The following is a 19,398-nucleotide window of genomic DNA, read 5'->3' as shown; positions in this document are numbered from 1 at the left end:
GAAACATTTGTATGGGGTCAATTATCCATGGAGTGGATTGAATCAATCTTATCTTGCCATTCAACTTGATATCGAACTACTTTTCTAGTTGTCTTATTCATAACTTCCGTAGTATCGATTAGGGTTCGTTCCGAATTCAACCAAATACGGAGGAGACTTCCTGGATGTGGCTCAACTGTCGTGGATGAACAAGTACCCAAAGTTTGTTAATCGATTGAAAATTGAGCTCACATTCTATCTAGGTACCAAGATATGTCAATTATAAAAGGGAAATGGCACATTGAACCGGAAAAGATCAATCCGAAGGGGCCCTCGTATTAATTTGTCCTTCAAGACAACCTTGGAAAGAAGGTCTCTCGACGGAAGCGCGGGTTCGGGTCGATTACACGCTAGTCTATAGTACCTTGTATATATATATATTTATATATATGTCAATCCCTCAAGAAGAATCCACGGACATGGATTGATATAACTGATGCTTTCAACCACGCGGTGAATGATACTGATGAACAAGGATGGAGCGTGCAGCCTACCTTCTGTCCCACTGCATGGATTCGACTCCAATGTTCAATTGCTATGTTTCGTGAAGAGATTTTGGACATCTCTACCATGCCTTTCAAACCAGAGACTGTCCAACAATTGCAGTTAGTCCGCATTCTTCCAACTCCTTAACTCAGTTCTTATCTTCTAAACAAGAGAAAAAGTGATATTTCACGCCACTGTAAAGAAAAATGGGAATCGCACCCTTCGTGTCTCCGTTTTACACCAAATGCCCGCCTGGAGAATGGCAATGAATTCGTTCCTTTTATGATCATCCTTTCCTATCTTACCCATCTATACAATAAGTTTCTGATCTAGAAGCTTCTAGTCCAACAACATCATACTCTCAATACCTCGCTACTCTTCGTGAGCTGGCAAATTTTATCAACTAGTCCCTCGCTTAGCCGCATCCGTGGCCATATGCCGTAATATCTACATTGATCTAACACCTAATGTATGTCTTAATGACTGCGAAGTCAAGCAATTGATCTAATATGTACATCGCAGATCCGGCTGTATGGCTTCCCAGCTGCCGGCGTCCTGATTGAGGCCCTTCACACGGAAGTCCGCTCCGGCATTATATTTGAATTTCCCATCCCACGAGCCGAGATTCTTCGTAATCTATGCGTCTTTGTTGCCCATATCGAGTCGGTGCAGCAACCTAGGAACAGGAGCGACACTCTGTTCAAGCATGCGTCGAAACACTTCGCGAGCGTCATTGACGAGGTGACCGGATCAAAATTGGCTGCCAATACAAACAATCTACCTTCGAATACTCATGAATCTGCCTCTACGTGGGACTAGGATGATTCTATGGATTTTATGGGAGATTTCATTCAAGTAAAAAGTATGGATTATGGAATAATGTTTGATCAGTGGCTAGTTTGAATCCGGTGTGATGTTGCTATGAGATTTCTTGATGCCGCTTGTTATACGAGCATGTGTGATGGTGACCTGAAATGGTACCAACAACGACGACATAGTTACTCCAAACATTGCGCTGCTTCTATAAGCATAAGTCCAGAGATCCGAGTATAGTTTTACGATCTCCTCTTTACCAAAGTCTCATGCCTGAGTCGACCTCTGGGGCCTCAACACTTCCCCATCCCAGACCCCAACTGAGCACGAAAGCAGCGGCTGCAGTCCCAGAAACCATGTAAAAAACATGCTGAACGCCACTATTATATGACAGAACCACGCCCTGCACACTCGCGGGAGGTATAGACTTTAATATCGGATTCCAGATACGCCGGCCGATATAACCTGCGCGGCAGAAACGCCCGGTGCGTAATGGGGCCAGGAGATACATTTCGGTACCTGATCGGTCTCCAGCCTGTTGTACCCGAGGACCGGACCCAAGCACCAAACAGGATTAAAACGTTTCCTTAAAGGTAGCAAAGCAAAGATGAAAGTTCGAAGCGGTTATATTGCTTAATTTACATTGCTTCAAGGCCTGTCAAGTACCACAAAAGAAAACAGTAAAGGAACCAAGCCATGACTTTGCAAGCCCATTCCATTCGGATGGTTCATGCAGAGTGCAGGCAAGTAGTTTTAGGTATCGCCAATATACCTCAAATACTCCACCCGCCATGCAGCAGTTTTCGTATAATTGAAACTCCGCAAGACTCGTGAACCCTTATCACCACAACCTCATTTCGTACACACCCACTCCACCTCCTTGAATTTCTTTATATCAAATCGATCAAAGGGCCGGCTTAGTGGGCAGCAGGATGAGCTTCCTCCTCATCCTCCTCAAACCAGCTCTCCTCCTTAGGTGCCTCCTCACCAGCAACAGCTTGGCCCTCAACTTCAACGGCCTGGGTCTCATAAGCCTGCAAGTCGCCGGCAAGGCTGGTCTCTTCGGGGGATAGAGGGGGTTTGGGAGCGGTGAATTTCTGGACCTGAGCTTCAGCTTCACCAGCTTTGACGGGCTTGGGCTTGTAGGCGCGGAGTTCGCGGAGGTAGAGGTCCTGGACGGGGTCGGCTATTGTTTTGAGGTTAGATCATTTTGTCTGCTAAGAATGATGGCACCGCATGCCATGTTCCTCGGCCATGTCCCGAGCGGATTTCGTTCTTCTTGCATCTTGCTAAGGTAATTGAGGGATAGACATACCTCGGCGAGTGGCAGTAGTCATGAAAGTGCGGTATGAAACACCGACGGATTGACGGTTGACCCGGGTGAGGAGCGAGCGCTGTACGCAAATCCGACCATTAGCCATGTCCAATCAATTCCACAAGTAAAAGAGTTTTCCTTACAGAAGCTCGGACAGAGTGAGACAACATCGCGACGGTTGAAGAAGGATGGTTTGGTTGTAGAGAGGAAAGGGAAGTGTGGTCGTCGATGAGAAGAGGTTCGTTCGGGGCTCGGATTGTTTGAAGGAACTTTTGACTTGTCCACTCGCGGATGGCCAGGTCTTGGCACGGAGGGCTTAGTCACCCCGTTATCATCCGAGTAACTAACTAGTTAACTAGTTAGTTACATAGCTTCATGCTTTTGAATTGATGTTATGTCTCTTTACGCTGCTTCTTTTTTACTCTATTTCTACCTATACAATGGCTTTGAGTAATGATTTTCTTCTTTTATTCACTTTATACAACTTGATATGCGATCTAAGCCTATACAATCTCTTGGTGGTCAAAGCCTGCCTACGATTCAACTATCAAACAATTCGACACGCAACTTTCATTTTTTTCAACCTTCCATTCAACTCAATCTAGAGTTTGATGGGAAATGTAATGCTAGTAGCAGAAGCAATAACCAACGCTCGCGCGTAGAAAGGTGTATCAGCGATTGAATAATGCAAGACCAAATATGATACCCTCTAGCTCTGAGGTAGATTGGCTCTGTCTCCGTTCGATTTAGCGATAAACTCATCGTCAATCAGACGATCCCTCTCAGCATAAAGCTGCTTGTATGCGCCACGGATAGTTCCATCGCTCACACCAACAACAGCCGAAATCTCCTTGGCGGACTTGGGCACACCGCAAAGATGAGAGACCATGTAGAGACAAGCGGCGACGATCGAGAGTGGTGAACGACCTGCAAGGTCTCCATCTTTCGTGACTCTGTCGGACAGATCAGCTGCCGAATGCCACGTGCGGTAATCCAAGCCCAAGAATGAACCGAAACGTTCACATAGGTCACTAGGTTTGGTCGAAGTGGTTTGTTTGAAGCCCGCATCAGCCCCGACTACAGCCGTCCGTTCGATGTTCTGCGCCGTGAAGAATTTTTCAAGAGACTTGTAGATTCTCCCAATTTCTTTCCGTGACACCTTGGTTACTGCAAAGATTTCGGAAAAGGTTCTGGGAGCCTGGCATTGCCTGCAAGCAATGAAGATACAACCGGCGATAATCACATCCTGGGATTTTCCCTTGAAAGCCTTGTGATCATCCACAATCTTGAACAGGTATTTGGCTGTATCTGCAACAATCTTTTGAATGTTGAATCCGTCGCACAAAGCGCCAATCTCCTTGTAAGCAGCCATCAGCGCCTTATTGTTCTTTTCGCTTGAGAGCTTGTTCTGAGCACGATACAACTGTCGAGCAGCGCCAGTCGCTCCACCCGCAATACTCGTCTCGAGTTGATTGCCATTCAACAAGATATTGGAGGTTTCCCCAACACGCGACGGATCGTCGTTGTTCTGATCATCGTTCGAGAACGTTCGCCACTCGGAGTGTATATCAATCTCGCGATCTGCGAGAACCAACCCACAAGAGCCACAGACAGTTTCGTGGGAACCGGGGAACTCGAGGTTCGGAGGAAATTCTTTGCATTCGGGACAAATGACGTGCGCCGACAAATTCTTCTTCCATTCCGCTCCCACCCCAGGTGCCGTAGTGGTCGCCATGGTCAAAGGACTTATCTCGTATACTTATTGCGGCTCGTAGAAAGTATCGCTAGACCTCAATATAACGACGTCCGGCGAGAACTCGGCGAAGAGAAAGTGGCAATGCAGCAAACAATCAAGGACAGGCGGCGCCACGACCGTAACAGCGGAACAGAAACGAACGCGAAATGGTAGTGGCGCACTTTTCCAACTCAGCGAGGCCTGGTTATTGTCTTGCTCGTCTCAGACATATCTCGCCGAGCAGATATGTGAGAGCACTGAGAGGTATGGAGTTGGGATGGAGGTGAGGTTGATCCAAGGCTTCAATGAGACTGATGAAATGCCGAGACAGTTACTTGTAGTCTAACCATTTACGGAAAGGGTTCAATTAGTAATCGACAGACGCCAAGGCGGCATCGCCGAGAATGTTCTAGTTCTTGGCTATCGACACCTCAGGCAGAAATAATCGTACACGATAACCCCAATTACTTTATGAAGTCTCAGGTAATCCAGCTCGTATTCCATACAAAGCTTTCCTGCTAATCTATGTGGTTTGCCATTAATTAAAGTTGTTAGCCATACCCTAGCCTCAAGTCTTTTGGCAGTTTGGTCATGTTCTTAAATCCGTCCAATCCATGCTATCCAAGGGCGGTTGACTACGTCTAGTTCAAGTAAACAAGTAAATGATGGTAACTTCGCCGACTATTTCAATAAGCCACTCAAGTCTTGACATGGATGGATATCCAGTATCAACCTTATCTCTGGGTACATATGTAGACTTGTGAACACAAGTTGCAAGCATGGCTAGACAGCTAAACTCCGCTCAGCCCAGCTCTTCAAATTTGCCGGATGTCAAGATTTTGGACGGATATAAGCTGGATCTCTTTAATACTCATTTCCACAACTTCTTTTCACAAAAAAAACTCCTGAACACCTAGGTATAGAAGGCCGTCGGTCCATCTTTACCTTGAACATTGAGAAGATAGAAGTTCTCAGTGATAACACCTATCATCGACTTAAATTAGACATCGTACCATTATGGAAACATTCAGCTTCGAAATAGCCAACGGCCAAAGAATCGCTGGCAGACATTTCCTCTCACGAATGGATCGGTCAACATCCAAGACAATTCCCAGACCACTGATCGTATGCATACACGGGGCGAGTTATGACTCGGAATACTTTGATCCAAACGCCGATTACTCCTGGTCTGCACTTGCTAATGCCTTCGACATCCCCATTGTGTCAATCGATAGACCGGGTTATGGCGGATGCACGGAGCTACCTGATCAGAACGTGGTGGGCGACGCCAGTTCCGCAACTCCAACTCAGCGACAAGCTAGGTATATTAACAGCAGCGTTATGCCACGTATCTGGGATGAGTTTGGGTTAAAGTCTGGGGCTTCGAGTGTGGTGATTATGGGGCATTCTGTTGGTGGTATGGTGGCCATCCAGGCGGCAGGCTCATATGCCACACAGAAAACAACGACATATCCTCTATCAGGCTTAATGGTCTCTGGCGTTGGTTGTGTTTGGCGTCAAGGTCCAGAAGAACCTCAATCTGATAAACAAGCTGTAAATAATGATGACGAGGAAAAGGCACAGGAATCAGCTCAATCAACATCGAAGTCGGGATACATTACCTTTGAGACGGCAAAGAAGGACTTTCTGATGCTCAATTACGCCGCAGATAAAAGCGCCGCAGAGCTGCTCATCAATGCCGATGTTCTACAACTCACTGAGAAGCTCAACCATCCTGCTCCGCTTGGTGAGATAATCGATATTGCTCAGTTGTGGCAGTCGTACTGGCGCCGAGAAGCAGAAAAGATTAATGTCCCTTTATTCTATGCCTTGAGTGAAGTTGACCCTTGGTTCGAGTCTTCTGATGCTTCTGTCTCTGCGTTTGCTGGTGGTTTTACTAGCAGTCCAAAAGTCATACATAGTCGCGTTTTGAAGGCTCCTCATTGTATGGAGCTGAGTCTGCAAGCCAAGGGGTGGATGCTGCAATGCGGTGGATTTGCTCTGGAGTGCGCTGTTACTTTGGAATTAAGCAATAGAAAATAGTGCACGTAACGTGAATCCTTTACTGTACGTACACGAAAGGAGCTTGCTTTATTGAGTCAATTCTGATACGGGCTGCTTATTGATACCTATTTGTATCTCTTCTGTTAGATTGATCGTATGCAATGGCTTCTGGGTGATACTCGGAGCCGATTGATAAAATGGCATGGCCAAGCATCATTCAAATATTATATACGTATAATTCAGGTGTGGGAATTAAAATCAGTTGTCGGAATTAGCGCTGTAGAGCCTAAAGTATTGACCTAGCACCAACTCGGCTAGTCGCCGCCGGATGTTCTGCCTCAGGCATGGGTCGGACGATCAGTTGAACTACCCTGTCACGGAATCAACTTCATTGAATCAATCGCAAAGCCATTGCTATCGAAAAGGCAGTTGGCCTATACATATTGAGGGTCAATGTTGTCAACCTATAACCATGCCGGACGACGCCAAAGCTAAAGCTTTCCCCGATCTCTCGTCGAAACTATCCGCTCCCCCAAAACGATCCCTCTTCGAGCGCCAAAAGGCTGAAGCCGAAGCAAAACGCGCTCGTGAGAAAGCCGAAACTGCCGCCGTTTACGAAGATTTTGTTAAATCATTTGACGATGATGGAGAAGACAGTGGAAATAGGAGGACCTCATCGAATTTCAGGTCTAGCGGACCATCGGGACCTGGAACTCTAGGTGGTCCTCCGGCGAGACGTCACTTTACCAGCACATCGTCTACCCGCAACAGCGGCCCTGGGAGCTTAGGTCCTGCACCGTCTCTAGCACGGAAACGAACTTATGACGGCTTTTATCGTGAACGAGATCGGAATACAAGGGAGCCAGGAAGTCATGGTATCTTTGGCTACGATGACAACGATGCGCAAACTGCTTTTCGCGCTTCTGATGATGAAGGGGACAGGGTTGTGGAGGACAAGGAGGCTGAAAAAGCCGTTGCGAAGCCTACAGTATATCTTTCTTCGCTGCCTCCAGGGTCATCGCCGGCCGTCATTAAAGCTTTGATTCCGGGAAACCTTACCGTAGATGCTGTTAAAATTATACCCCCGCCGGCTCAACCTTCTATGGAGCGCAGATCTTTCTCGGCTATCGTGACACTGACACAGGAAACAGCAGCGTCTGACATTGACGCTGCTGTAAGTGCTTTACAAAGTAAATATTTAGGGTGGGGGTTCTATCTCTCAATTTCGCGCCACCTGTCCTCTGCTGCAATTCATTCGGGCATGCCCGTGACTGTTGGATCTTCATCTAAGAGCTCATTGCCTTTTGGTGCGAAACTTGTCAATCAAACTCCCGTTGGCAGACTCAACCGAGCGCCTCCACCTGGTCCTCATCGCGGAGGGTTTGCACCTCCGGGTTCTTATGGATCGCAGTATGGAAAGCCCGCATCAACGGCTGAAATAGAAGTCAAGCCGCCTTCTGACTTGAAGCAGTTGAGACTTATACACAAAACGCTTGAGAATCTATTGAAGTATGGACCTGAATTTGAGGCTTTGCTTATGAGCCGACCGGAGGTCCAGCGAGAGGAGAAGTGGGCTTGGATATGGGATGCTCGTAGCGTTGGTGGTGTTTGGTACAGATGGAAGCTTTGGGACGTGCTCACGAATGCGAATACGAGTCGCGGCCGACATGGTAGGAATAGTGGTCCTGCTTCTCTAATATTTGAAGGAGGTGCCAGTTGGGTCGGTCCGGAATTGCCGATTCCCTTCGAGTATGCTACCACACTCGACGAATTCGTCTCCGACGAAGAGTACAATTCGTCAGATGAAGAAGGTTCCGATAATGAAGAGTCAAGACGGCGGCATGCAGCAGATGACTCGGTGGGAGGACAAGATGGCATGGGGTATATGGATCCATTACAGAAGGCGAAATTGACGCACTTGCTCGCTCGACTTCCAACAGCAAATACCAGACTACGACGAGGTGACGTGGCTCGGATCACAGCATTTGCTATCGAACATGCGAGCGCGGGAGCGGAAGAAGTGGTTGAGATGCTTGTCACAAATATAATTCGGCCATTTGCATATTCGAGAGCCAATCCAGACCGTGACGAAGTACGAACTGCTCTTCGGGAAAGTGAAGCGAACGCCGCCGCCTCTGGGGATAAAACTGATGCCGGACCACCTGCACCCGGAAAAGCAATTGAAGATACATCGGCCGCCAAGCTTGTTGGTCTTTATGTGATATCGGATATTTTCTCCTCGTCATCAACTAGTGGTGTCCGTCATGCCTGGCGATACCGACAACTATTTGAACATGCATTTCGATCACACAAGGTGTTTGAGCATCTAGGCCGCTTAGAAAAAGAAATGAGCTGGGGTCGGCTTAAAGCCGAAAAATGGAAACGCAGCATCAATGCTATATTGCATATTTGGGAAGGATGGAGCGTTTTCCCGCAGTCAGCGCAAGATCATTTTATTCAGATGTTTGAGAGTCCGCCCTTGACGGAGAAAGAGATGGAGGAGAAAAAGAAAGCCGAAGCTGAACAGGCACAAACTGATGCTGGTAACAAGGGCAAGAGTCGATGGAAAACCGTCGACGAAGATGCACCTGCCGGTGGAAGATTCGATCTAACTCAGGTACCGGCGCCCGAACACTCTGCTGTTGCGGAGATCGATGATGGCCTGGACGGCGAGCCAATGAGCGATATCGACGGCGTCCCAATGGAAGACAGTGACCTCGAAGGCGAGGAGCTGGATGGGCAGCCTCTCGACATGGATGTCGATATGCCAGACAGTGAAGAGAAGAAAGAGCAGCCCGATCAGGCCTCAGAGTCAACCAGCAAACCCGAAGAGACCTCCCCCGTCGGGCGAGTGCGAAAGCCACGGCCGAAAGCAGAGGACATGTTTGCTGATTCTGATGACGACAACAATTAACCCATATGTATAGGAAACGTAGACTATCAACCAAATCAATGGATACCCAATGTCGCCTCGATTGGAGTAGTTCGTATATGTAGAAAGTAGAAGGTAGATCGCCCTACAAGCAGGACCCCACCCGTCTTGAGGCCCACAACACCCCTCCTTCCTTTAAAAGAAGAATAACAAAAGTTGCTCTCTCCGCGATTGACTGACTATACTCCAGCCCACGCTCTTCCATCGCATTTCTTGTTTACTTGTGTATACTCGATCAACTTTCACAATGGCCGGTAAGTACTATATATCGGTATATTTTCTTTTTCTGCTGCTGGAAGATGCGATTGCGCGATCATTACAGTGTCTTCTCAATGTCCTCTTTTGCTACATCTATCTACATCGATCAACCAGTTGCTAATCCATCTACAGACTTCAGCAGCATCGCCCGTACGTTTTCTCACATCCCGTCATGCTATCACCATCATCTCAGTGTTTGCGACCTCTCGTTCCCCTCCTAACCCGATTATCGCAACACAGAACAGTTCGTGCAGTTCTACTACAAAACCTTTGATGAGGGCCGAAACAACCTTGCCGCGCTCTACGTAAGCAGTCATATTCGATTCGGGTCTATACATCGGCTTACATTTGAGAATTATCTTAGCGCGACAATTCTATGCTCACCTTTGAGAATGACGCCAAACTCGGAGCACAGGCCATTATTGCAAAATTGGCGGTGAGTTTTCTCCCGATTAACGATCTACTGTACTAGATAGACTCTTACGCTTCTTTTCTTTGTCATAGGAACTCCCCTTCCAGAAGGTCCAACACCAGGTCGCAACCCTCGATGCCCAGCCCAGCAATGAAAATGGCGGCATTCTCGTCCTCGTTACCGGTGCTCTTTTGGTAGGAGCCCGTTTACACTCGTTGGTTGCATTGCATAACGCTGACTATTGCGGTAATACAGGTCGACGAGGAACAAAAGCCCATGAACTACACTCAAGCATTCCAGCTTCTCCCCGACGGACAAGGCAGCTACTTTGTCTACAACGACGTTTTCCGTCTCGTCTACAGCGCCTAATCAATCAGTCGTGATGGGGGAACAACGAATTTTACGATGTTGGCTATGGTCTTTGAGAATGAGCGATGGACGATATATTTGATTTGTGTCATAGAAACAAAACACATCATGCCAATATGACTCCTTTTCAAGCGATCTGAAACAGACTCGAGATGTTTGACAATAGTATCAGGCTGTAGACAAAGATTTATTCACGATTTACTCCACCGTTTCCTTTGAGGCTATGTAAAGAAGGCAGGCGACAATACTAGTAAATGGATGAAGCAATCTTCCGTATGAATCGGACACTGACACGGCGCGTTTCTGGAGACCTCGTTCCGAGTGGCCTTATGCTTCGCCAGGCTACCAGATTCTGAAATCTCTTACCTCCGAGTGAAAAACAAGTCGACAGAATCCTTCAAGATTCTGATCATACTGTAGTATAAAGAAAGCTGAAGTTCGTTTCTGTTTAATTAAAACGACAAGAAAAGGGAGAAGCGGAAATCCATTCTCTTAACGGCTGCGACGTTGAACCAATCAGGCTGCGGCATCCGTAACATCCGTCCCCAGGCAAAACAATCAATCACTTCCAGCTAGCTCTCAGTGCCTTCCCAATGTCTTCAACTTTCATTCTTCACCAACACCAGTGCTTGATATAGGTACGCATCATCCCAGTACACTGAATCAGAGCTATGACCATCGTTTGATTGCTGACATACATTGTCTTCATTTACAGAGTTTCACAAGCTCCGATCAACCTACATACAATACAGTCCACGTTGTTATTTCCGTCGATCGTCAATTACTGCTGAAGTCGTTATACGAGCGTTGAATCTTATATCTCAGAAGCATCGGATCAGGAATCTTGTCAACGTCGGTTTAATATATATTGACTCTTGTGGAGCGCCGTTGCTGTGACTCTCATCGTCCATTGCTTACACAGCTCCTCTGTTCCTGTCATAACGACACTCCGGCAGTTCTCGCAATAACCTCGACGATATTACGGGTACAACAACGGACATCGATCTGTCTGCTTGATTGCATCGGGCATATATATACTCACTCATCGATAATACGTCGTTACGATCCGACTATATCATCACGATGACTCTCGCCGAAGAATTCCGCACACGTAATTTCAGTATAACTCCCCGTTTACCAGCCTGATTCAATAGAACATCGTACTAACCGCGCATTCTATAGGTATTTATGGACAATGGTTAGTTATATAGCTCGTTTGTCGAGTTCCGATTCGAAGCATGGCGTCCAAGGGACTGCGTGGATTGCACCTAGCCTCGACATATCTCCTATACAATGATCTAACTCGCGAGTTATAGGACCGGTGTCCTTTGCATCTTCCTATGCTTCGCCCTAGGTGTCGCCAACATCTTTGCGCCCATCGGCCGTATTCCGTTTAGTATAGTTTGTCTGTAAGTCGATCACATTTCAAAAACATGTCCATACCATTGTATGTTTATGATGCTGACTTCGTCACAGATGCTGCGCATTTGTCATCCTCTTCATCGAAGTCCCCTTCTTACTTCGTATATGCCCCACTTCCTCCAAATTCGACGACTTCATCCGCCGCTTCACCAGCAACTACATGCGCGCCCTCATCTACATCGGCATGAGCGCCGTGCAATGGGTCAGTCTTGTCACCGGCGCATCGAGTCTGATTGCCGCCGCCGTGTTTTTGTTGCTTGCCGGTCTTTGCTACTTGCTTGCCGGTGTCAGGAATCAGGAGTTTATTGGAAGTAAGACCTTGGGTGGACAGGGTATTGCGCAGATGATTGTGTAGTTCATACCCAAACCAATGTTGATGCGCAACCAAAAGATTTGGGCGTTAGACATATGTACTCACGGGGCTAGTTCTGATTTGTTTACCCTGATTGCCGTGCCTTCACCTTATCAAAAATTGTCTCACTCCTGTCCTTTTCGCCTATTGCCTATCGACCCATGTTACGAAGTGATTCTCCGCTTGACCTTTGGCTTTTTCCGGGCAAGCATGCAAGTGTACTAGCTAGTGTCTTTTGATCCCTCTGGAGTTTTGTATGACTGTTACTTATTTATCAAGATACACTATATGTCCTTAATACGAAGGAAGTTCCGAAGAACACATTCATGGATGTTTGTCAGGTGTTACCATCGAGTAATTTTCTGTCCAACCAACTTCGTACATACAGACAAAGGGTTTGTTCGACCGAACTGATCTGGAGTTCTCATACGTCCTTTATTTTAGCCAGTCAAGGCGTTCTATCAAAGCTATACATTGCGACTTTTATGTTCAATACCCAGGTGGTCGATCTCTCGACCATGACTGGCGATGTAGTACAGATCCGAAGATATAACTCACGCATACCTACCCCAGACATGCACGTTCTCAACCTAACTTTTGAGGCTTTATCACCGAGATTGCGAGTGGCTCTCGAGATAGGAATGTTACTCTTCTGCTCATCCATGCTTTATGTATCATAGCTAAATCCAGATGCCGTCTTCAAATGAACTGCTTGGCTTCGCGTCCATGCTGTTGTAGTGATTGGAAAGTACCCCATATTGGCCTCCAGAGTGAACCTGAGGGATATGAAATGTTTCGAATCTCTGCTCCAGATCTAATCCTGGCAAATATTTGTAAATATTTGGATGCCTCAAGCTCTTCAGTCCATGTTGTCCAGCAGTCATTTTGAGGCACACGTGGGCTGGAGTACCGGCGGGGCGTCTATGACAGACAGTCGCCTAGCGATGGATCAACCGGAGGTTTTGAAATGGGGTTGAGCTGTCGATACTGAATCAACGCCTGTCGAGCAACCAATATATAAGACGCAGGTTAGTTGACTAGGATTTCTGAGGACAAGACGTGATAGAGAGGATAGAGAGGATAAACTAAGCCAGACGTGTGGTGTTTAGGGGCAGGACGAAAGACCTGGGAGAAAACAAATCTCAGGGCTTATATATGTATACGATGGCACGTGACAATATCGTCCAAATTCATTGTTATTGTGTGTGTACGGAGTATGTGAAAGAAAATGGATTTCAAGACCTTGATACATGCGGTTCACGATTGTCGTTTGCCCAGGGCGCCCAGCTTCTAACTCGAATAACTACTCCATACCATTGCTATTGTGTTTCAGGTCGCAACCAGGTTCATACTCATCAATCATTCTCTCCTTGACTAGAATGGCCACCAAACACGCTGTCAAAAAGGGGGAACAGAGCAATATCCCATCCAATCAAGACGCACCCAAAAGGACGCCCTATGCGGCTTTATATACTTGGACCATGACTGAAAGGCAGTTCCGACAAAAGAAATAAAATAAATAAATAACGTATATCCATCCCAGGAGTCCACATTCTGAGACCTTCAACATAGTATTTGCCCCAAGTAAATTGTCTGAGGGAATTGATTGATCAATGACAGAGCAGATCACTCTACGTATCATAGGATACTCTGTTTGGAATGTTACATGTACGTACATAGTTCGTACTCGCAGTACGAACGGGTCCATATAATACATACGCGGGGCATACATGAAAAAATCTTTTGAGCAGAATAGCGGGGGAATGTACTAATTAATGATTTTGTATGCCAATTGGATCAAATACTTTCCTTGAATCGTATGTACCTAGGTTACACAGCTTACAGCGTGGTGAACTTAGGTATGAGGTCAGATGGTGGAGTACCGGTACTTGTTAAGTGTGGGGGAAAACCTTCGTTCTCCTCCCAGGCTCTTACTGCCAGCAAGTTGCGAGGGGTAAAACTTTACCAACTCACGACGCAGTTCTCTCCAAGGTTGAGGGTTTCAAGGTTGGTAGACTACCATGCCAAGTCAGTTTGATGCACACATGACACTTGCTTGGTGATGGTAGTTTGGTATCAAAGCGTGAGTGTGGGTAGTAGTAGGGCCTTATATCAGTCGGATTCACTTGAAATAGAAGGTAGACAGACTATGTAAGAAACGAGGACCTTGTAACTATCCTCAGGTTTGATGTATGTATGCATGCGTATCCAATGCTCACTGGGATACGGAGTGGTGAGATCCACCGTCAGTGGCGGAAAGTCAACCAACCAATGTGCCTAGGCTACGAGTTGTAGGTATTCATCGCCTTCGACGCAATCCCGTCCAGTAGTTCTGGCCAAGTTGAACTGATGTTGGACTCTGGATCGTGTATTTGATGGTTTGTTTAGCTGGTAGTGACAGTCCTTGCATACTGATATGTCCACGTTTTGATATGTACTTTGTACAGGGGTTCCTCTTGGCGGCTGTGCGTGTGGTTGATGTCGATGTATTGTTTGGTTAGTTGAGGCGAGATGTCCATACAGATCCGACTTTCCTTGTCAGGTATATTGTAAGGGTGTGCTGTCTCTTTGTAATGGATGGTCTAGATGGTATCTGTATTGACGAAGTAATCTCCAACATTCTTCGATCTGAACTTGATACGGTGATGCGCCATGTGTCGACTTTGAATGAGTATTGAGGATACGATCCATGGTTTCCAGATCAGAAGCCTGACAAATGTGACTCGAAGCATCCTGTGAGTTCTAAGGGGAATTTCCGTTCTTAGAAATGACGCTTGAGTCATTGTACCATCTGGTAAAGCCAATACGGCTAACCCATAAGAGGAATGATCGGTAATCGGCGCCCATCCACTCAAGTGGCTCAGCTCAGCCCCCTGAGGCATTTTCTATTTTTGCTCCTTTTTTCTTGCGTAAGCTGTGCCACTCGTCCTTGGATTGATACGATGGATAACAGCAGAACGTATTGATAGCAATGATAGGTAACGTAGATAAGTACTTCCAAATGGATTGTTGATATCGCAGTCGTCCACACAGCCATCTAGATAGCAGACTCGGAGTATGTCGTATCATGCCAGGCCCACTTTGACTCAATTAATCGTTGGTGGCAATCCGCCAATCAGACCGACTGTCTCGGTCAGCTGCCGGTCACAATACGGTATTGTACCAGTTCCAACGTCAAGGCGCATCACAGGAGTCACACGACTGCATACAAAAGAACCAAGTGGACCGGTAAGCACGTAATAACGGTAAGATTCGCCGTATTCCGAAATACGTTAGACTTGCCCAGCAAATAATAGGCCCAGGCCCAGACGGCATTCTCGATTTAACGACATCACACTTCACTGGCAACCTGTTCTATTCTTATACGCAATCAGATCCTGTCGAACAGTTTGTCTTCTTCAATTCTCCTATTCACATACAATCACATCCAAACACCAATTTGAACATACTCGCTATCACCTTCCTCCTGGTTTTGCTATCAACTCGACTCCACGAACCAGTCTGGTCAAACAAAGTACTGCATAGCTATCTATCTCACTCGGCACTCGTCGGTCCTTCCGTCCAATAGCAGCTTGTCTTTTACTCCGTCACAGCTTGCCGCCATCGTGAATACACAGGTAAGTCCTCGTTTTACATGAGCACAATTCAATTGATGGCAATTCAATTGCATTTCCATTTTCAATTCTATTTTCAATGTGACTTGGAAAATATTTTCTCCCCCATTTCGCAAGTCAGCTGGCCTCGTTGTTGTGCAAAACTCCTCCCCAGGCGGTGAACATCCCCCCTACTGATTGGGCCTCTGATAAGCGTCCGTTGATTTACTTGCATATCATTCTGGCCTCGACGGACCCTTGCAAAGGTTATTTTCAAAAAAAGGAACCAACACCGTCGAGGGGTAGGGGGCCAGGCCCGTGACCAGAAAAATAACTCATTTATTGATTTATTTGAGTTGTCGTCCCTGAAGTACTTGGTCTTATTTCCTTTCTCCTTTTGTTTTTGTTCCGTGTCATCGTCATCGTCGGCTAGATCCGGTTAAGCGTGGAAGGAGCCAGGTCGTTCACTCAGACTGAGACCGGACTTTCCTCACGCCCAAACTCGTCACTCTTGACACTCCCAAGCAATTATTTTTGGATTGTATTCAAGTCATTTGCATTCAATTCATCACGTTTTACTGCCTTTTGTTTTGCCCTGTTTCATTCAAAACTGACCGCAATACGTGTACAGCCCACCTAATTGTCATTGCGTGCGTCATTGCCAACCACGGCTTCCTACACTTTGTTATAGCATCAACCCACCATGTCTGCTCCGTCAGCTCCGGTGATACCGCCTCGCCCGGCCAGATCTCCTCACACTCTAAGCGCCGATATTCCTTCAATACCTCCTCGTCCGACTAATCGCCACCTGGATCGCTCCGTATCTCCGGGGGGCAGAGACACCTATGCACCCTCACCTTTGAACGGTCCTCCAGGACTCGCACGCACAACGTCAAACGACCTTCCAGCTCGTCCTCCAAGCGTGACCATTCCTTCCCTTGGCGAGGAAGGTATCGAATACGAGGAGCTTAACAACGAACCCGCGGAAACCAGAAACGTGGGCAGCGATTTGAAGCTACACGCCCCCAAGCCTTCTCTGCCCACTTCAAGCGCAAAGGCCAGAGTACAGACCGTGACTCGTACTGATTCGGAACAAGCTGCCGCTGCCGGTTTTGGCAAGGCTTCTTCGCCAGCTTTGGAAGATGCCGATCAGCGCAGCCGTTCTATACAATCGAAACCCAGCGGTTCTCGTGCCGCATCCACGGCATCAAGTACTCGCCGTCAATCTATGCAATTTGAAGAAGAGCATGGAATTCCTGAAATTGGCCAGCGTGTACCTATGTTAGCCAATGCTGGTGACGTGCAGGCTCCTTCCCCCGCGCCTCCCCGAAGCGTATCCGCCACCGGTCAACGTGCCAGCCGCCATCATCAGCGCACCCGTAGTGGTCGGGAGGTACTCCTTCCACCTGGTAGCTATGGTCTTCATGGCCATGGTGTGCACGCCGCCGACAAATTCGAGAAGGCCTGGTACGACAAGCACCCTGACGAGTTAGCTCGTGAAGCGCAGGGCCAGTACGGTCCAGCTATTGCCGAGCGTTCTGCCTGGGCGCTCAGCAGTGACGACCTTAACCGCTTAGTTAAGAGTTCCGATGTTGATACCAGTGTTGGTAAGTTTGCATTGTATTTCACATCCCAGCGGGCTTTTGTTTTGCTAACAAACGATCTAGGCACTTCGCCGGCTCTTGTTGGAACTCCTGCTGAAGAAGTCGGCTATATTGCAACTGATGAACTCACTCGTCAAGATACTCAGCCCGCCGTGGAATCTCCTCTTCGCCATTCTACCTTTGGAACATCGGAATTGACACGAACTAAGAGCGCAATGTCAACTGCAAGCAGCGATGGTGGTCGAGTCATTCATGTCGACGAGCCATATCACTCGTTACATCACCCAGATGGCTTTGCTCGTACACCAGAACCACCATCAACAACAGATTATTTTGACGTCATTGAGAACGACGAGCCCATCCTTGCAGCTGATGAGTCTCGCCCAAGCTCCGCTTACCTCCACCCTGCCGTATCCCCCAGAAGAGCAAGCGCAGATTATCATGACCTCGAACGAGTTCGAAGCCGTACACCCAGTGCGCCAAACAGTCGCCCAACAAGCTTGCACGGTGCACCTGCTGGTCTTACCCGCTGGACTTCTCGAGGCGAAGAACACGATGATGTACATACACCTTTGGAGGACGTCGAAGAATATGAGCCGTTGTTCCCAGAAGACGAGAAATCGAGCAAGCCTTTGTCAGCGGCGGAGCGTTTCCAGAAGCGTACTGAACTTTTCCCCAGTCAAGATATTTGGGAGGATACCCCGGATAGTCTTCAGTTACTCGCCAGCGTATCCACTCCAGACTTACCGGAAGACCGATCCAAACCCAAGTTTGAGACACCAGAAGCAGAAGCGCAGCGCAAACGCGAAGCTGGTCAGGTTTATTCTCATTTATCACAACCACACAGCCAAGCTACCAAAGGCCGCCCAACGAGACCCCCTCTCAACCACCGATTCCCGAGTCGAGATCTTTGGGAAGACGCACCTGAGAGTCAGCACCTCGTGACAACGATCGAACCGTCTGAATCGAGCCCTGATACAGCCAAGGCTCCCAGTATCCCGTTTCGACCTAGCATTCCTCCTCGACCTGCAAAGGTTGCAAGACCGTCTGATGGATCAACAGATGAGAAGAAAGCACCTGTTATTCCAGATCGTCCCAAACCTCAAATTCCAGTTCGTCCTGCTAAGACAGCCTCCGGTGATGCCGCGGCACCTCCAGTCAACAGAAACAAACCCGTTATTCCCGCACGACCTAACGGTGGCAAGATTGCCGGTGTTAAAGCAAATTTCTTGTCCGATCTGAACTCCCGACTCCAATTAGGGCCTCAAGCACCTAAGCCCGCTGCCGAGAAGAAGGAAGAAGAAGCCCCAGAAGAGAAAGCGCCACTTGCTGATGCTCGCAAGAGTCGTGCTCGTGGTCCAGCCAGGAGAAAGCCTGCTGCCAGCTCATCGTCAGAGACAAGACTACCATCTATTCCAGAGATTCGTATTATGGATGCCTGGAATGTATGGGAACTTGGTGTTGATGGAAACCTGACAGTCGCCGAGAAGAAGGAGCCTATAGTCGAGGTCAAGCTTGATGAGACGACTATGGCTCCTCCTACTGTGAAGGACATAGATGGTGAATCTGGGGATCTGGTTGCACTTTCGCTCGACAAGAGTGTCGAACCTGAGGCCGAACTCGAGATCCACGAACCCGCAAAGAGTGAGACTTTAGAGCACCACAAGGACTCTAGAACGACCGAACACGTGTCGTCGAAGCAGTCCGTTGATCAACCGCCAGAAATAGCAGCAGACACGCAAGTCAAATCGATAGATCCAGAGCCAACGACTGAATAGATTATTGAACAGTTGGCTGCAACTGACGAATCCATCGACACTGAAGAAACTGCTGCTTAGTTGATATAAGCGGTCGTATTGGATTGCAAGTGAGAAACTCTACAAAAAAAGCTTAGAGAGAACGACGTATGCTTTTTATTCGTGGTGCGGTCGATGTTTATGTTCTTCATGATTGTGTTTAATATAGCGATTGTATCAATTCTTCAGAACCGAGAAAAGCGTATTGTATTTTGTTTTGATGGGTATATCTCGTAAGAACTTAGACATCTCTCCTATATTTGTGTAA

The 19,398-nt window shown here is 47.4% G+C and overlaps 8 protein-coding genes across 8 annotated transcripts; 6 read left to right on the top strand and 2 right to left on the bottom strand.

Annotated features, from left to right (window-relative positions):
* Nucleotides 1–609: 609 nt before the first annotated feature.
* EYB26_000169 (uncharacterized protein) lies at nucleotides 610–1,344 on the top strand (the record flags this gene model as incomplete). Its single annotated transcript, XM_054259486.1, has 4 exons — nucleotides 610–644; nucleotides 705–721; nucleotides 933–994; nucleotides 1,048–1,344. The coding sequence occupies 4 exons, from the start codon at nucleotides 610–612 to the stop codon at nucleotides 1,342–1,344; spliced, it is 411 nt and encodes a 136-aa protein (XP_054115461.1).
* A 911-nt stretch (nucleotides 1,345–2,255) lies between these two features.
* On the bottom strand, nucleotides 2,256–2,823 carry EYB26_000168 (uncharacterized protein; the record flags this gene model as incomplete). The annotated part of the gene is made up of 3 exons (XM_054259485.1): nucleotides 2,256–2,524; nucleotides 2,654–2,732; nucleotides 2,797–2,823. 3 exons carry the CDS (start codon nucleotides 2,821–2,823, stop codon nucleotides 2,256–2,258), a joined length of 375 nt encoding a protein of 124 aa, XP_054115460.1.
* A 539-nt stretch (nucleotides 2,824–3,362) lies between these two features.
* EYB26_000167 (uncharacterized protein) lies at nucleotides 3,363–4,388 on the bottom strand (the record flags this gene model as incomplete). Its single annotated transcript, XM_054259484.1, has 1 exon — nucleotides 3,363–4,388. The coding sequence occupies one exon, from the start codon at nucleotides 4,386–4,388 to the stop codon at nucleotides 3,363–3,365; it is 1,026 nt and encodes a 341-aa protein (XP_054115459.1).
* Nucleotides 4,389–5,405: 1,017 nt separating this feature from the next.
* On the top strand, nucleotides 5,406–6,431 carry EYB26_000166 (uncharacterized protein; the record flags this gene model as incomplete). The annotated part of the gene is made up of 1 exon (XM_054259483.1): nucleotides 5,406–6,431. The coding sequence occupies one exon, from the start codon at nucleotides 5,406–5,408 to the stop codon at nucleotides 6,429–6,431; it is 1,026 nt and encodes a 341-aa protein (XP_054115458.1).
* A 433-nt stretch (nucleotides 6,432–6,864) lies between these two features.
* EYB26_000165 (uncharacterized protein) lies at nucleotides 6,865–9,306 on the top strand (the record flags this gene model as incomplete). Its single annotated transcript, XM_054259482.1, has 1 exon — nucleotides 6,865–9,306. One exon carries the CDS (start codon nucleotides 6,865–6,867, stop codon nucleotides 9,304–9,306), a length of 2,442 nt encoding a protein of 813 aa, XP_054115457.1.
* Nucleotides 9,307–9,571: 265 nt separating this feature from the next.
* EYB26_000164 (uncharacterized protein) lies at nucleotides 9,572–10,363 on the top strand (the record flags this gene model as incomplete). Its single annotated transcript, XM_054259481.1, has 6 exons — nucleotides 9,572–9,578; nucleotides 9,715–9,732; nucleotides 9,823–9,887; nucleotides 9,947–10,018; nucleotides 10,087–10,188; nucleotides 10,250–10,363. 6 exons carry the CDS (start codon nucleotides 9,572–9,574, stop codon nucleotides 10,361–10,363), a joined length of 378 nt encoding a protein of 125 aa, XP_054115456.1.
* A 1,083-nt stretch (nucleotides 10,364–11,446) lies between these two features.
* EYB26_000163 (uncharacterized protein) lies at nucleotides 11,447–12,140 on the top strand (the record flags this gene model as incomplete). The annotated part of the gene is made up of 4 exons (XM_054259480.1): nucleotides 11,447–11,483; nucleotides 11,546–11,561; nucleotides 11,680–11,772; nucleotides 11,840–12,140. The coding sequence occupies 4 exons, from the start codon at nucleotides 11,447–11,449 to the stop codon at nucleotides 12,138–12,140; spliced, it is 447 nt and encodes a 148-aa protein (XP_054115455.1).
* Nucleotides 12,141–16,433: 4,293 nt separating this feature from the next.
* EYB26_000162 (uncharacterized protein) lies at nucleotides 16,434–19,112 on the top strand (the record flags this gene model as incomplete). Its single annotated transcript, XM_054259479.1, has 2 exons — nucleotides 16,434–17,337; nucleotides 17,398–19,112. 2 exons carry the CDS (start codon nucleotides 16,434–16,436, stop codon nucleotides 19,110–19,112), a joined length of 2,619 nt encoding a protein of 872 aa, XP_054115454.1.
* Nucleotides 19,113–19,398: the final 286 nt, after the last annotated feature.

This window comes from Talaromyces marneffei, chromosome 1, assembly GCF_009556855.1.
Source record: "Talaromyces marneffei chromosome 1, complete sequence".
Classification (NCBI taxonomy): domain Eukaryota; kingdom Fungi; phylum Ascomycota; class Eurotiomycetes; order Eurotiales; family Trichocomaceae; genus Talaromyces; species Talaromyces marneffei.
The sequence above is the reverse complement of the archived record's forward strand: the minus strand, read 5'-3'. Positions and strand labels throughout refer to the sequence as shown.